The 17,279-nt window shown below is 46.6% G+C and overlaps 1 protein-coding gene across 1 annotated transcript in view; it reads left to right on the top strand.

Moving 5' to 3' along the window:
* The first annotated feature begins 8,819 nt into the window (after positions 1-8,819).
* Positions 8,820-17,279, top strand: part of GPR50 (G protein-coupled receptor 50) — a 47,888-nt gene continuing 39,428 nt past the window's right edge. Inside the window, exon 1 of the mRNA XM_053373892.1 lies at positions 8,820-9,627. Within this exon, the coding sequence (XP_053229867.1) occupies positions 9,471-9,627 (157 nt within the window). The 5' untranslated portion in view covers positions 8,820-9,470. The remainder of the gene's footprint in view (positions 9,628-17,279) is intronic.

Here is a 17,279-nt window from a genome sequence, read left to right as displayed (position 1 = left end):
CTTCTGATTGGCAAGTCCTAGACTCTGTGGTTTAACCCACAGTGTCACCCACGTCCCCCAGAGCTGCTTAGGTTTCCCTATTTATATGGCAAAAAGTGTCAAACGGTATGATTTGTGCAGAGTTACATTGATATTTTTAAGGCATTCCCCTTCCCCCCTTCTTATCAGCCAATTTCCTTTATTTGTACAGTGGTACCTCGGGTTAAGTACCGTATTTTTTGCTCTATAAGACTCACTTTTCCCTCCTAAAAAGTAAGGGGAAATGTGTATGCGTCTTATGGAGCGAATGCAGGCTGTGCAGCTATCCCAGAAGCCAGAACAGCAAGAGGGATCGCTGCTTTCGCTTGCTGTTCTGGCTTCTGGGATTCAGAATATTTTTTTTCTTGTTTTCCTCCTCCAAAAACTAGGTGCGTCTTATGGTCTGGTGCGTCTTATAGAGCGAAAAATACGGTGCTTAATTCGTTCCGGAGGTCCGTACTTAACCTGAAATTGTTCTTAACCTGAAGCACCACTTTAGCTAATGGGGCCTCTTGCTGCCGCTGCACCGCCGGAGCACGATTTCTGTTCTCATCCTGAAGCAAAGTTCTTAACCTGAAGCACTATTTCTGGGTTAGTGGAGTTTGTAACCTGAAGCGTAGGTAACCTGAAGCATATGTAACCCGAGGTACCACTGTATTCCTTCTATGAAGTATAAGATACACTAGTCATTTATATTTTAAAAAATATCTTCCATCAATCAAAATATGATTCACAATTTCTCCCCTACAGTGGTACCTCGGGTTACATACGCTTCAGGTTACAGACTCCGCTAACCCAGATATAGTGCTTCAGGTTAAGAACTTTGCTTCAGGTTGAGAACAGAAATTGTGCTCTGGCGGTGCGGCAGCAGCAGGAGGCCCCATTAGCTAAAGTGGTGCTTCAGGTTAAGAACAGTTTTAGGTTAAGTACGGACCTCCGGAACAAATTACGTACTTAACCCAAGGTACCACTGTATTTTGTTTGCTTTATTTTCTAAACTACTGTATTGCCCCCAATATAAGCTGCACCTGCAAGTAAGCCGCACCTTTAAAATTCAGGGGACGGGGGGAGAAGAAAAAATGACAATACCCAAATATAGGCCGCTCCCTTAAGATTCCGCATGCACTCACACTCCCATTCCGTCTTACCATATGTCTGTTTCAGCAGCAATACCGTAAAAGCCAATTTTTGTAAGGTTACGAATTTAAGCCGCAGTTTCCCTTTTCACAGACAGAATTTTTTGGGGAAAGTGCAGCTTATATTTGGGCCAATACGGTATGTGCAAAATGAATAAAAGGTATTAAAATCAATCAATGCACATCAATTGCTCCAATGTAACTAACAGCGAGACTAGTTTTGACATATAGCCATCATAAAAGGGTCTTTAGCACTGGACTGTGTAGAAGAAGCTAATGTGTGTAGAATCTTAGAGTTGGAAGGGACCCTGGGGATCATCTAGTCCAACCCCCTGCAATGCAGGAATATGCAGCTGTCCCATACAGGGATCGAACCTGCAATCTTGGCGGCATCAGAAACACGCTCTAATCAACTGAGCAATCCAGGAAGAAGCTAAGGAGTTGAGTTCAAGTTGCAGGCTTACTGTATTAAAAGTGCATATAAAACATTAACATTCTCATAAGAATGCCTACGAGTTATGCACACAGAGACTCACTATGTAACAGCCTCAGGAAGCTTAGCTGGTATGCTTAGCAGCAGCAGCAGTGTGGTGCAGTGGTTAGAATGTTGGACTAGGACCTGGGAGACCAGGGTTCAAATCCTCGCTTAACCATGAAGCTCCCTGGGTGGCCCAGCGCCAGTCACTCACTCTCAGCCTAATCTACGTTGCAGGGTTGTTTTGAGGATGAAATGGAGAGGAGAACTATATACGCCTCCTTGAAGGAAAGGTGAGACAGAGATGCAACAAACCGATAAATATAAAAATCAGCTCAGCCCATCGAAAACCTGGAGGGAAAAAGGTAAGGCTTTGTCTGACACTGAAAAGATGTTAGCAAAGGCACCAGGCAGGCCTTGCCAGGGAGAGCATTCCCTATATTCTTCACCTGTTTATTTTATTTCATTTACATTTAGGTCGGGGCCCTCCAAGCCTGTCTGGGGGGACACCCGCTTTCACCAGGTCTTTGCTGTGAGTGATGCTGGGATGTTTCACTTCTGTTTCCTTCATTTTCTTCAGCTGTCTGCGCTTCTGTGTGGTGTTTTATTTGTAATCCCTCCCAGGGCAGGGTCCTGTCCTCTTGTACAGTGGTACCTCAGGTTACATACGCTTCAGGCTACAGACGCTTCAGGTTACAGACTCCGCTAACCCAGAAAATAGTGCTTCAGGTTAAGAACTTTGCTTCAGGGTGAGAACAGAAATCGTGCAGCGGTGGCGCAACGGCAGTTTGAGGCCCCATTAGCTAAAGTGGTGCTTCAGGTTAAGAACAGTTTCAGGTTAAGAACAGGTCTCCAGAACGAATTAAGTAGTTAACCTGAGGTACCACTGTACTTTGCAAGGCCCCACGCACACTCATGGAATGATGCTGACAATAGATACATAAGCAACACTTCTTTTTTGTAATTCTGCCAGGATGGACTGGTGCACTGTCTTCTCAACAGTCAGGTGCAGAGGTGAGTTAAGGAGGCTAGAAAAGGATGAACAGGGTGGCCCCAGTTGGAGGAAGAGAGGTGGGGGGGTGGGGGTTACCTAGGGGGATACTAAGAAGCAAGGGACAGCAGTGGGGTCAATGACTATTTGACTTTCAACAGCGGGCATCACTGGATAAGTTCATTATTTTTCTTGAATTATCTGGATATTGAATGAATGTGCAATTAATTGTTGCTGTTTTGAACCTTATTGTTTTGTTATCATCCATAGTGGGTTGTGGAAACTGCTGTTCTGAATAATGCATTTAATAGGGTAGGGGACACTGGGGGTTAACTGATGGAACCAAGCAGGCAGTGGCATGAACATTTAGGGACCACCAAGCAAGAGGATTTTAAGGCATGGGGGACAGCTGTTTTAGAGAGGTTTCCCAGCAGAGAAAGAGCAAGTAGCAGAATCATAGAATTGTAGAGTTGTAACGCCTGCTTCTTGGGAGAAAAGCAATGACAAACCTAGACAGCATCTTAAAAAGCAGAGACATCACCTTGCCAACAAAGGTCCGTATAGTAAAAGCTATGGTTTTCCCAGTAGTGATGTATGGAAGTGAGAGCTGGACCATAAAGAAGGCTGATCGCCGAAGAATTGATGCTTTTGAATTATGGTGCTGGAGGAGACTCTTGAGAGTCCCATGGACTGCAAGAAGATCAAACGTATCCATTCTTAAGGAAATCAGCCCTGAGTGCTCACTGGAAGGACAGATCATGAAGCTGAGGCTCCAATACTTTGGCCACCTCGTGAGAAGAGAAGACTCCCTGGAAAAGACCCTGATGTTGGGAAAGATTGAGGGCACAAGAAGAAGGGGACGACAGAGGACGAGATGGTTGGACAGTGTTCTCGAAGCTACCAGCATGTGTTTGACCAAACTGTGGGAGGCAGTGGAAGACAAGAGTGCCTGGCGTGCTCTGGTCCATGGGGTCACGAAGAGTCGGACACGACTAAATGACAACAACAACAAGGGACTCTACGATTCTCTATACAGGATTAAAACAAGAACAGCATAAAGAAGAGCCCAATTATCTCATTTTACTCATCAGATTAACAACACAACCAATAAAGACCACATCTGTTTATTAACTGCAGCTAGATTAGTTATTGCGAAAAACTAGAAAACTTTAAATGCAAATCTTTTTGAAGCATGAGTTTTGCAAGCATGGGGTGCTGTGCTGATGGACAAATTAACCATTTCACAAAAAGAATATCGATCTTGGGGGGGAAAGGACTCACACCTTCTGTACGACATGGTATCCTTTTATTGACTTTGTTAAGACAATCAAAATGATTTTCACCCTCCATCGACTCACGGAACATGATGGAGAGACACTTTTATTTAATTGCCTTTCTTGAAACATCGAAAACTACAACCACCAGCCTCTGTTTTTCTTTCTTTTCTGTAACCTACTAAACTCTGTATTCGTCGTACAAATATGTTTTGTTGCTTGAAATTAAAAATCAATAATAATAATAAAGAACAAAAGAAGAAAGTGAGCTAACCTTTGTCATAGCAACTTAAGGAAAGAAGGAAAAGACAGCATTTATGGGGCTGGCTTCCCCAATGGCGAGCCAAGGAGTGAAATAATTGACTTAAGGGGGATGGTAATTACACAACTGGTGATAGAGAGATTAACAGGGAAGAAAAACTGCTTTAATAGATCTCAGAAGAGCTCTAAAGTGCTCTGAGTGAAGAGTTCTCCAGGGTTCCGTGTGTGTGTCCCCCCCCCCCAGGCAATAGAATTCCCTAGGGCCCCAAAGCCGCTTGGGAGAAGCTCTCACAAATTTTATGCTGAATAATAATAATAATCTAAGAGCAAGTTTGCTAAAGGCCACACGGTGGCGCCATCAAACAGCTTCCTTCCTTCCCAGGATAAACTATCCTGTGTTCCGAGACTTCCAGCACTTTTGCTTGGTGAAATGTATATTCCCTCAGGGGCTCTGAAAGCTGCACCATTCTTTTCTGATCTGTTTTATGGGTTACCTCTTCCCATTCACGTCTTCTCACCACTGCTCTCCTCTCTCCCCCATTCAGCATCACAAAACAGCTCTCGGGCCAAGTGCTAGAGCAATTATTAAGGCAATGGGTTTTGTGTGTGTGTGTGTTTTTAAAAGAGAAGTGTATATTAGATTATGCTGAACAGCACCTGCAAACGAGAAACAAATGCTAACTTTCCTCTTCTGGGAGAGGGGGAGGGGAGGACTAGGTGCTAAATATAAGTGCCAGCATCCTGGGTGATGTGACCCGTGCTTTGAAGAAGAAGATAAACACTGGTGGTATTTTTAGCTGATGATTAATTAATGCAAATTAGTATCTGGGAGTGGAAGAGAAGTGGAAGCAGTAACATGAGAACGAGAGAGGGAGCATGTGCTCAAGGGCATGCTGTGAAATGTGCCAAATTTCCTACAGACAATTGCTGGGAGAGGAGAGGAGCAGGCAGGGTGCGGCAGCTGAGACGGGTGAGGAATCTTTTTGGCTTACGTGGGGCAACTTTGACAGGTGCATAGGACCACCACCCCTGTCCATCATCTCATGCCATAATGAAGTACTGATAAGGACTGAGCGGAGAGTTCAGCCCTGCTCTCTGCAGTGGTCTGAGCATGATTTAACCAGTTGAAAGGTGGAGATGAAGCCTGCTATTTTGGCTGTGCACACCAGTTCCCTGATCACCCCATCCGCTAATCTCACCCACTTATTGAAGGGATGCTACTCGATTGACAGTTGGGCATGGGTTTAGAAAAATGGCTTTACGGGCCAAATTTAGATGCCCCGGGGACCAAGACTGGCCCATGACCAGAGGTTCCCCACTCCTCCTCTACTTATGAAGATAAAGACTAAATCACACAGGTGATATTCAGACTTGTTGCTCCAAATTCATTGTGCCCATCCCTTATCTTCCTAAGGCCCACCATATTTATTGATCATTCATCCTGATTTCCTGGAACAAAACTTAGGCAGAGGTTAGATCATATCTGGACATTACTGAGCAGTTGCACTGATTTGTTCACAGGGTAATCATATGGGCATTCCTTCTGATTCATTGGCACACTTTTCATCCCTGTCACTTTCCAAACTGCAAAAGTCCTTTTTAAAAAGTGGCTTTGTTTCAGCAAGACAACAGAGGTCTTTAATCCACCTTAACTGCACAAACCTAACATTCCATAATGCACTAGACTCCCTCCTACAAAACACTGATAATCTGGAGGCAACCTTAAATGCTATTATGAGGGCTGCCCTGGTTAATTGGGCTCAAGTTTGTTCATATGGAATTTTAATTCAAATATCTACAAAGATGGTAGGTGCCAAAACACTGCCTTAAAAAAGAGATCTCCCTTTTTCTTCCACACAACAAAGTAAGTTCTTCTGAGATATGCCTGATGGCACATACATATGTATCTAAAAATAAAAAGGCTGCTTTCCCCCCACTTTGGAATGTTTGTTTTACAAATATGCAAGTTTAATTGGTAGGTCGGTCCTACTATGAATCAGAATAATTCATCTGCCTCAGGTGGCAAATGCTGAGATTCAAGGAGTGGACAGACCTGTGTGTGCCTCCCTTTGCCCGCTAAACTAGCCTACTGCTCTCAGGTGCAGCAGACAACATGGTCCTATTGCTAAGGAGAGTGTCAAGGGCCAATATGACTGGATTTGGTATGTGCAGTGGAGAGGCTTGCTGATACCTTGCCCTTCACTTCAGGTAGCAAAATGTCTTGGACCAGCCCCTGTTAAAATGAATTGGGTTGGTTGAGCCACCCCAGTCTCATCTTACCATCTCACAAGAACAAAAGGAGAGCCCTTCTGGATCAGGCCAGAATAGCTCCACATCTATTCCAGCTTTTCACAGGGGCAAAACAGAGGCTTCTGGGAAACTTGCAAGCAGGACCTGAATGTAGACCAGCGTTCTCCCCTCCTGCAAGTAGAGTAGGGCCAACCCAATCCAGAAATTTATCTCATCACCTTTTGAAACCATTTTTTTTTGGTATATATAATTGTTTCCATTGAAAGATTTTCTACAGATAACAAAGGTACATCTAACATCTCTGTTTTCAGTTCATAGAGTCCTGTCTATAGGTCAGTTACATTTGGTGTTGAGACACTGGTGTGAGACATTGTGAAGATGTGGGGAGAAAGAGGGGGGGAGAAAGAGGTGGGGGTAATTATTTTTCCTTCTTCTGCATTGTGCATGTGTGGGGTTCTTGCATCAGCATCACATGGATTGGTTCTTTATTCATTTGCTTGTTTTCATTTGGTGGTAGGAGAGATTGGAGAGCTCAGATCATAGTTGCATTCAGTTTATTGCAGTGCGTTTTCTATGCGGTTGGATGGGGGGGTGTTGGGTCAAATAAGCCTTATTGATTCGCATACTGTTGTGGGGGGGGGTTATGTTGTCTTGTTGCGCTGTGTATGTAATAAAGGGAAGCCACACCATGGTGAAGGCATCCTCTTTTGTTTGTCCCCGGGCTAATTTCAGTTAGTTTATTAGCTTTTCTAGTATGGGAAGCCATTCATGTTGATGGTCATCACTGTATCTTGTGGGAGTGAGTTCCATTGTTTCCTAGAATTCGACACCATGAGGACCCAGATATGGGACTAAACCAGTCTTCCCCAACCTGGTGCCCTCCAGATGTTTTGAACTATAGCTCTTCTTAGCCTCAGCCAAAACAGCCATGCTGACTAGGGCTGATGGGAGCCAAAACATCAGTTGAGGAATGCTGAACTAGATGGACCTAGTTCAGGGACCTTATTACGCCCTTAGGCCACTTTGTGTCATTTTCAGTGTCTCCTCCAAGGTTTGCACTGGGTGGCACAGCTGCAGCATTTGGGTTTGCAATGCTTGCTTGTGTCGCAGGCTTGAAGGTCTGCTGGAATCCGAAAGGATGGAAAGCTTGAAAGAAAAAACTTTTTCTCCCTTTGCTTCTGTGGGTCTCTGTCACCAGAGCCGTCTTTCCCATAAGGCATAGTGGTGTGTCGCGCCAGGGCACCGGCCTCTCAGGAGCGCCCCACAAGTGCGGGAGCTGCGCAGCTTTGCTGTCAGCCTCCCCTTTCCCTGCACACCTGCCAGCTGCGCCCTGCCAACTACAAGGCTAGCGGGCACACAGCTTGCCTCCCAAGCATCTGCAGGGATCGCTCTCCTCCTGAGGTGGCTTGGGAGGGGCGCAACTTCACTCCTAAGCCTCTGCGAGGATCACTCTCCCACAGTGGCATGGGGGAGAGTTGTGCCCCCCCGGATGGCTGGCAGTGTGCAGCTACGGCCACCCCAACACTATCCATGGTAATTTGGGGGTGCTGGGTGGATATTTGCACCCCAGTGCCATATCGGCTAAAGATAGCCCTGTCAGTTGCCTTCAACTGAAGTTGCCTTCAGTGTCACTATTTACTGTGTAAGTATTCCTGTATCTGGTGCTGGATGTGCCCCTTCACTATTGATCCTCATCCTGCATTTCTCCTAGCGAGCAGACCTTTCGATTTCTACTCCATATTAACAAAACAAAAACAAAAAAGTTAAAAACAATTGCATATAAAATGGTTAAGAACAATTGCATAATAAGGTAGAATCATAGACTCGTGGGTCGGAAGGGATCCTGAGGGCCATCTAGTCCAACCCCCTTCAATGCAGGAATCTATTGCTGACTATGGGGCTTGAACCCAGGACCCTGTCATGAAGAGTCTTGTGCTCTACCAGCTGAACGTTGCATGGCAATTAAAATATATTAAATATATTAAAACAAAACTCTAAATATAAAAAAACAGTTTAAAACATCAGCACATACTTAAAATAAATTCAGATCCAAGACAGATAGCAACTGAGATTTTAGAAGGCTTGTTGGAAGAGGAATGTCTTTAGCAGGCATGGAAAAGTCAACATGGAAGGCACTTTGCCTCTATGGACAGCATTCACATTTCACATTATTATCCCTGTTGTTATTGTATAGCCAGCCCCCTCCTCCAAGGAGCTCAAGGGGGTGTGCACTTGGGTCCCCTCCCACTGCCCATTTTTCCCTAAGAACAACCTTGTGTGGGCAGGTTAGGCTGAGAGGCAGTCCCTGGCCCAAGGTCACCCAATGAGCTTCATGATGGCTAAGTGGCGAGCGACCAACACTCTTAACCATCCTGGCTCTCTCCCTTCCTCTCTGTGGCAGAGGAGGAACAGGTAGAAGTGGGAATGCATATTTGAGCCTCCACGTCAATCCTTGCAGCTGGCTAGAGAGCAGTAGATCATCCCCAGCTCCGCGCAAGGCGGAAAGCCTGCAAGGCGCACGGCAAACTAGCGTTTGCCTTATTCCAACACGCTTCTCCAAAGTCCCCATTTTTACGCGCGGCTCAAGGATAGGAAAGGAGGGCACAGCCGCGCTGTCCCAGAAGGGCAGCCCCAGGAGGCGCCCTCTGAGGTGGGAGGGTTTCCCGACTTATTCGACGCTCCTGGAAACAGGGGCGTGAGCGTCTGTGTGCGTTTTTGTCTTTTTTGCCAGCCCGCGAGAGACAAAAGCGCAGCGTTTGGGTACCTCCTTCCCGGCGCTTCGGGAAAGGCAGGTGACGGGAGAAACGCCCGCCTCCATGCTACCCCGCGCAGTTTGAGACGCTTACCGAGAGAAGGGGAAGGCACAAAGGGGGAGGACCCGTCGCTCTTTCCAGGCGAGCTAAACTTTTGGAGTTGGGAACCGGGCGGCTCAGGCTCTGCGGGCGCGCCGCGGGCGGGCAGTCAGGCGCTGGGGATTCTTTGCCGATGGGGTGGGAGTCCCGGCGAGGGCTTTCCCTTGCTCGGGACCTGCACAGCGGCGGCGGCGGCGCCGGAGCTGCGGGGAGATGCTGGACAACAACGCGAGTTGCCCGGAATGCCGCTTCCAGCCTGAGGCGCGCCACTCCCTGGCGGCCGTGCTCATCTTCACGATCGTCGTGGACATCCTGGGCAACGTCTTGGTGATCATGTCCGTGCTGAGGAACCGCAAGCTCCGCAACGCCGGTGAGTTTTGGCCCGTGGGAAGGAAGGGAGAGCCTTGGCTCCGGCCCGCTGATTAAGGCTCCTCTTGCTAGGACGGGGAGGGATTATGTGGGAACCACCACTTCGAAGGCCAGCACGTGGTAAGGTGCCGGAGGGCGCGGGCCGTCTGTGTGGCCCTCTTAGGGCAAATGCCCCCTGCATTTCTGACCGCCAGCTGTACAAAAGTATGGTAAGTGTCTCATCTCTTGGTAAGACAATAATGTGCACCAAGGGGAGACAGGTCGTAGTGGTTTACTGCATGTTTACTGCAGAAGTTGGCTTTTAAAGTGTTTAAAGTCATTCACACCTACTTGACTTTATAATCCTTGACAGCAATTCTGTAAGGCAGCCCAGGTTTATTATCCTCCACTCCCATATTACGGGATGGGGCTGGGCGGGGCAGAGAGTTGAAGCTCAGAGTAAGGTTACCAGATTTCCCCCCCAATGAATCCGGGGACACTTTTCAACCTCAGTGGATCTTGTATGGGGGCTGATTCGTAAATCCGGGGACCGTCCCCGGGAAACGGGGACGTCTGGTAACCTTAGTTCAGAGGGGATTTCCTAGCGAAGAGCACCTCGTGTGTTTTATGATACAGCCGGTTTTCAAACCAAGGACTTCCGAAAAACCCATAGCTGACAGCGCATGCCTATAGAGAAGTAATTCCCACTTTATTCAATGGGGGGCTGCCTGAGCCCTAGGAAGCGCATTTACGATTGCTCAAGGTTACAGGCACGTTTACTCAGAAGAAAACCCCACCGAGCCTGACAGGGCTCTGCTTTCGCGTACGGGTGTATTAGAACACCCAGCTTCTTCCCTCGAGGAATCCCGAGCATTGCAGTTTACTCCTCACGGAGTTACAGTTCCCAGCAGCCTTTCACAAACTACCGTGTCCAGGATTATTTGAGAGAAAGAACGTGACTTAAAGGCATAGGAGGGTGCATGCAACATCCCCGTGCAAACAAGACGAAAGAAGCAGTATGCTGCTGCTGCAGCAGCAGCTATCAGTCTTAAATTGCCCTTTGTCTATAGGGAACCCTCCTTTTAGCTTGGCCTGGAAGTTTGCCCTCCTTCTTGGAGTACTCAGTGCTAACCATACAAAAAAGATGCGTGTCCCGTTCCAGGAAGGGTCATAGCCCAGTCCTGGAGCACCTGCTTTACCTGCAGAAGGTCCCAGGTTCAATCCCTGGCATCTCCAGGTAGGGCTCAGAGAGATTCCTGTTTGAAACCCTGGGGAGCTGCTGCCAGTCAGTGCAGATATCATTAAGCTAGACGGAGCAATGATCTGACTTGGTAAGGCAGTTTTCTATGTTCCTTATGTTCCACTTTGGGGCTTCTTTGAGTGTGCACATTCCAGTACCTCCTGTGCCTTTATTGTTGCCTTCTTTCTTCCCAAAAGAAAGTAGGGAGGAAGCACCTTTCACTTAGGGCATCACTGTAAAATAGCCCACAAAAGTTTCTACCCCACCCCCAATTACAAACCTTTTGGCAGAGGAGGGACAGAGAGCTTCAGAATTGGAAGGAACCTCAGAGGTCCTCTAGTCCAACCCCCAGCCTGTGCAGGCAATCTACAGCTGATAGGGAAAGTGATTTGGGCTGCACTCCCACACACACTTCCTTGGCAGTACATCTCATGAACTCAGTGGAATTTATTCCTCACTGTATATGTATAAGATTGTGCAGTTCCAGTTCATGCCCCTGAGTTTGTGAAGAGCATTTCCCTCATTAGGAAAACAAGTCTTCAGAGGAGGAGGAGAGAAACCTCTGTGTGCCCAGTGATCATTTCTGGTTTTCAGAAATAAAATCCTGCCTGCATGTAGGGTGAGAGCTGAAAAAAGGGCTTTTTAGAAGAAGATTTAGGCTCAGCACAGTCTAAGGACCCTGGATCTATAGGAAATGTAATAGCCGGAACGCAGAAGCATGAATTGCAGAGACAGTGCAATGCAGAGAAACGTTTCCTGGCATGTGTGCAATGCATCTGATCAGATCTTTAGACAGGGATGAGATCCCTAAGAGGGAACCAGAGTCTCTCAACTCCAACTTTCCTCCAATAATAAATTGACCATGAGATTGCTTTGAGGATGGCAAATCGGAGTGGGTGTGAAAGGGAACTTGTCGACAACAGCTTTAAAGTCTCTTTCTGGGTGCAGATGTGTGAGGGAAAACCAGACTGATGGCAAATACCAAGAATGTTAATTTATTTCATTCATTTTTCTGTCTGTATTTATTTGATTTAACTAAGCTTAAGTACAGATGATTGAAATAATTTGCATATTCTTCCCCTGTTCATGCCGTCTAAACTTTCTTCCTTCTTGTGTTGAATTACAGATTGAAACGCCTGCGTGTATGTTGTAAAATGCCACACACATATGTCTGGCAGAATAAAACAACACTTTTACTCAAACTGACACTGGGGAGAAAGAAACAACACCACCAAAATTAAACAATAAGAGTGAAATAAACAATTAAAACACAGACATGAAGAGCTTGGAAAGCTCTGCCTTAGGAGACCATTTTAAAGGCTTATGGATCACACTAAGGAAGCCAGTTTGTCTTACTTTGTCTCTGGGATGGGGAAATCTCAGCCTGGGGGCCAAATACTCCTCATCTCGTCATGTGGCCCTTGTGATTCTTCCCAGGTCACAAACCCTCCAGAACCAGACCCATTATCAGCCCTCACTCTCCTGGAGTAGTTTTCCCCCCTGGCTGGGAATAGCCCCCCCTCCCCCGATACAGTGGTTAAGAACTTAATTTGCTCCGGAGGTCCGTTCTTAACCTGAAACTGTTCTTAACCTGAGCTACCACTTTAGGCAATGGGGCCTCCTGCTGCCGCCACATGATTTCTGTTCTCATCCTGAGGTAAAGTTCTTAACCTGAGGTACTATTTCTGGGTTAGCAGAGTCTGTAACCTGAAGCATATGTAACCTGAAGCGTATGTAACCCGAGGTACCACTGTAATGAGTTGTACATACCTGGGTGGAGGATAAAAAGGTGTGTGCCTGCTTGTAGAAACCTAACCAACTGTACAAAGGTAAATTTTGCATTGATTCCTCTGCCCACTTTTGCCTTCTCCTGGCATGTTGGCTGGAGGGGAATGTGCTCTTCAATCTGAAAAGGTTCCTACCCTTGTTCTGTCCCGTTTGCTTTCAGTTCTCAAGGCTTCAGGAAGAGCCTCATTTTGGGCAGCGTGGCAGTGTCAGCCACCAAGGTCCTCCTCACAGTAAACCCCTAAGTAATTTGAAGAAGGGATGCGGGTGGCGCTGTGGGTAAAACCTCAGCGCCTAGGACTTGCCGATCGTATGGTCGGCGGTTCGAATCCCCGCGGCGGGGTGAGCTCCCGTCTTCCGGTCCCAGCTCCTGCCCACCTAGCAGTTTGAAAGCACCCCTAAGTGCAAGTAGGTAAATAGGTACAGCTTTATAGCGGGAAGGTAAACGGCGTTTCCGTGTGCTGCGCTGGTGCTGGCTTGCCATAGCAGCTTCGTCACGCTGGCCACGTGTCTCCAGACAGCACTGGCCCCCGGCCTCTTAAGTGAGATGGGTGCACAACCCTAGAGTCGGACACGACTGGCCCGTATGGGCAGGGGTACCTTTACCTTTACCTTAATTTGAAGAAAGGCCCATAGCTAACCAAGGAAACTTGTGTGTGCAGCATGCCCATGTTTCTAATACACAGCTGAGCATCTCAGCACTGGAGAGTAGGACCCATTCTGCTAAGAAGGTGTGCCTAAGGTTGCAATCTCCTGGAAGCTTCGTGTTTTAAATCACTGGGAAGTAGTAAAGAGCACGGGGCAGAGACAGGGAGAGAGAGAAAAACAGACATCAAGTGAAAGCAAAAAAAAAAACAACAATGGGGGGGAGAATTTTAGGGAGTTGATCTTTGGGTTTATTGAATGTTTCACTGAGTTGAGGAGCCTCAATGTGATGAAATGGGAACTTTACTTCTCCGCAGAGACACTGAAAGAGGAAGGGGTGTGTGGTGGGGGCAGTTCGCCCTGGGTGTCATCCATGAGGGGGGGTGACAGCGCCCCCTGCCCCCTGGGATGCTCTCCCTGCCTCTGCGGGCAGCTAGCGCCACCCCCCAGTGCACAGCATGTGCGCCACTCCAGGTGCCGGAGCAGCTAGCTCCGCCTCTGCGCAGAGAGCCCTTGCTTGTTTTCTTGCTCCAGCGACTCCTCCTAGCCAGCATTTATTTCTTATGGCAAAGGACTAGCTTGTGGCAAAATTGTGTTTTTCTTATCTTCAGCACCCTCTCTCTCCTTTCTCCTTTTTTAAAAAAAAAAATATAACAGAGCATATGGAAGGCTGCAATTGTCCCATTTGTACACCCAATAATGAGGCACTCCTCTCCAGTTTAAAAACCCTTTGGAGAGGTATATAATCAGCTCACTTCTTAGGAGCAGGTTTGGGATTTCAGACTGAAGTGCCAGTGTACCTTATCCTTCCTCAAGGGCAATTACAAAGTTCACATTGCTTTGTAGACTTTGAAAGGCACTGTCTCTAATTGCTTCGTATAGTTTTGTTTCCTGGGAACTTTATATGCGAAACTTTTTGAAGTTGGGTAAGTGTGAGGGGTTTCTTTCTTTCTTTCTTTCTTTCTTTCTTTCTTTCTTTTACTGCAGCAAAAGACAATTGAGCAAAACAGAGCAGGAGGTGCGGACCTTAATTCCCTGTGTATATAACATTGCTATTATTTATTACATTTGTTGGGAGCATTTTGCAAAAAAGAATAGTAAAAAAGAAGTCTTTAACTGAACAAGAGGTTAAACAGTGGATAAAAAAAACGATTAAAGCCAGAAAATTTAAAACAAGGTATAGTAACATAATAATGACAAGTCTTAATCCATCCCACCCGGGGGGGGGGGCCAGGGGGGCAGCTCCCCCTTAGATCAAGTAAAACAATGGAAATATTTAGCTAGCTAACCAATCACATCGGTTCTGCCCCACCCACAATCAAGTCCTTCTCCCCCTAACAAACATCCTGTCTATGCCCATGACTGCCATAGAGGCATCTGTGCTATACATTTGAAGCAGTGTCACTACCCTTTTGACCATGGTGGGTTCCACAAATAATCCTGGGAAGTAAAGCTTGTTAAGGGTGCAGAGAGTTGTTAGGAGATCTAACAACTGGCTGTTCTCCTCACAGAGGTTCAGAATCCCCAGAGTTGCCTAAAAAGAGGGATTGATTGTTGCACCACTCAGAATCTTAGCTCTCTCTAAGTGCTGTTACAAGCTACAGTTCCCAGGTTTCTCTGGTGGAAGCCATGACTGTTTAAAGTGGTATGTCACTGCTTTAAATAATGTAGATGGGGCCTTAGTTACCAAAGGCTTGAATGAAGGAAAAAGTCTTAGCCTAGTGCCTAAAACCCTGACAATGGTAATGGCAGGCGTGTTTCCCTGGGGAGAGTATTCCATAGATGGAGCCACCACTGAAAAGGCCATGCAGCCACCCTCCATACCTAACTTGGGTGAGCCACACAGAGAAGGGCCTCTGATATAGACTTCAAGATCTGGGCTGCTTCACCTGGGCAACATTTATATCCTGCCTTTCGTCCAAGGAGCTTGCAGTAGTATACCTGCTTCTTCCCTCACCTCCATTTTATCCTTCAAGGTAGGCTAGGCAGTCACTGGCCCATAGTCACCCACTTAGTTTCATGGCTGAGCAGGTCCCAATTTAGCACTTTGCCAAGGGTGAAGAAGTGGGACTGATGAGAGCTGAAGTGGAATGACATACGAAGGTCCACAGAACCCCTTCATCCCTGCACTGTGCCACCTGGTTTCTTGTATTCTCTAATTATACACCAGCTATCATGTCCAGTGATTGTAGCGTTAGAACTTGCTTGGCCCCTTACAGTTTTTCCTGTTTTAGCCATTGCATCCAGGTCTGAGCACAAGTTCCTCTGTAAAATCTACAGCACCAGGGAAACGTGGGATTGAATCGCCCACGTCCACCCCCTCCGTCGCTTGTTGTCACTGCACTTGATGACTTTCAAAGGAGCGTGTGAACCGACAACCACTGAAAACAGTCAGTGTTCATTATCAAGGGTACAGCAACAGTAATTGCAATAAGTTATCAGAACCAGTAGGGGGCGGAAGGCATAAAGGTATCCTATTCCCTGGCTGATTCGTTCTTAAGTGACTACCTGTAGATTGTTTTCTCAGGCATTATTTCCTTCCTCCTTCAGTCGGTTAGCGCTGTGCCTTCAGTTGGTTACACTAATGACTTCATGATGGCCACATATCAGCTTGTACTCAGAATGGCTTTGTTTGCCAGGAGTATCACGCCTTCAGGTTATTTATTCTTTCAGTTAGCCGTCTTACCAGACTGTTTATTTCTGCACCTTGCTGCAATATATATATATATATATATATATATATATATATATATATATATATATGTATATGTATATATACACACACACACACACACACACACACACACATATATATATATATATATATATATATATATATATATATATATATACACACCAAACTCCAAAATTCATATTGTGCATTTCAGAGTTCTACGTTGTCCTAGGTTGGGCCTGCAAGTGCAGCAGAAATGGACTGTACCACTTTGGATATTGCTTTGGAATCCTTCTCCCAACTGGGGGAGGAAACAGCTACCTGCAAATTGAAAAAACACTGGGGGAGGGGACCCCCGGCTTCCTGGCCTTTTGGCTTCTGTGCTGGTTTTTCCTTTTTATGGGGAGGTTTTTGCACTGGGGAGTATCTGAAAATATAACACACACACCCTTTCCACCTGTGCTCCCCATCTCATCCCACCTTGTTCAATTGCTGCATGTGTTTAGACAAAATCCAGATAATCCCTGTAATTACCTGGGAAAGTAGGCAAGTTTCCTTATCACCATATTACAGACGGGGAGACTGAGGCTGAGAGAGAGAGAGTCTGGTGAGGCTTGAATCTGGGGCTTTATTGCTCATGATCCCAGCCACTGCAGCACACACAAGACTGCAAGGCAAGGTGAGAGGGAAGTTCTGCTAGGCCTGGCAACGGCCCATTCACACATACAAATCAACACTGGCTGCCGCAACCTCCTTGAGCAGCCCTTGGAAACTTTGCATTTGTGCGAAAGAACTTTGTTGGAAAGGTGATTGAAAGTTCTGGCCCAACATGCAATTCGTCACTCAACATGGCAGTCACTGAGCAATGAGAAGATTCATAGGTGAGGTCCTCAGATCGGAAGTTCTTTTATTTCTCTTGTTCTTTGAAGTGGCCTTGACTACTAAACCAGAGGTTAAGGCAACTACCTGCTGCCTATTCACCCATGGTGCTTTGGGAAGCTCTCCATCCTAACTCCTTATTTGAGTTGGTCTTCAGCATGCCACCCTCTGTTGGCCACTCCCAATGGTAGGCAGTGGGTAGCTCCACATCCTAATTATATCTGCTGCACAGGCAGATAGGATCTCCAGGTAACAATGAAGAAGATGAAGGCAGCTCTTCTCTGATATGTACCTGGCAACCGCAGGTTCTCTGTAACACAATCAGTCCTGGGCACTGTAGACACTTGCAATGACAGCTGTGCATTAGAGTACTGGAAAAAGGGGCCAGGCACGGGCAGCAGTGACCCTTACCTGAGAATGCTGCCTGTTGCCAAGTTTCAGTGGCCTGAGT

Source organism: Podarcis raffonei, chromosome Z (genome assembly GCF_027172205.1).
Source record: "Podarcis raffonei isolate rPodRaf1 chromosome Z, rPodRaf1.pri, whole genome shotgun sequence".
NCBI lineage: Eukaryota > Metazoa > Chordata > Lepidosauria > Squamata > Lacertidae > Podarcis > Podarcis raffonei.
The sequence above is the reverse complement of the archived record's forward strand: the minus strand, read 5'-3'. Positions and strand labels throughout refer to the sequence as shown.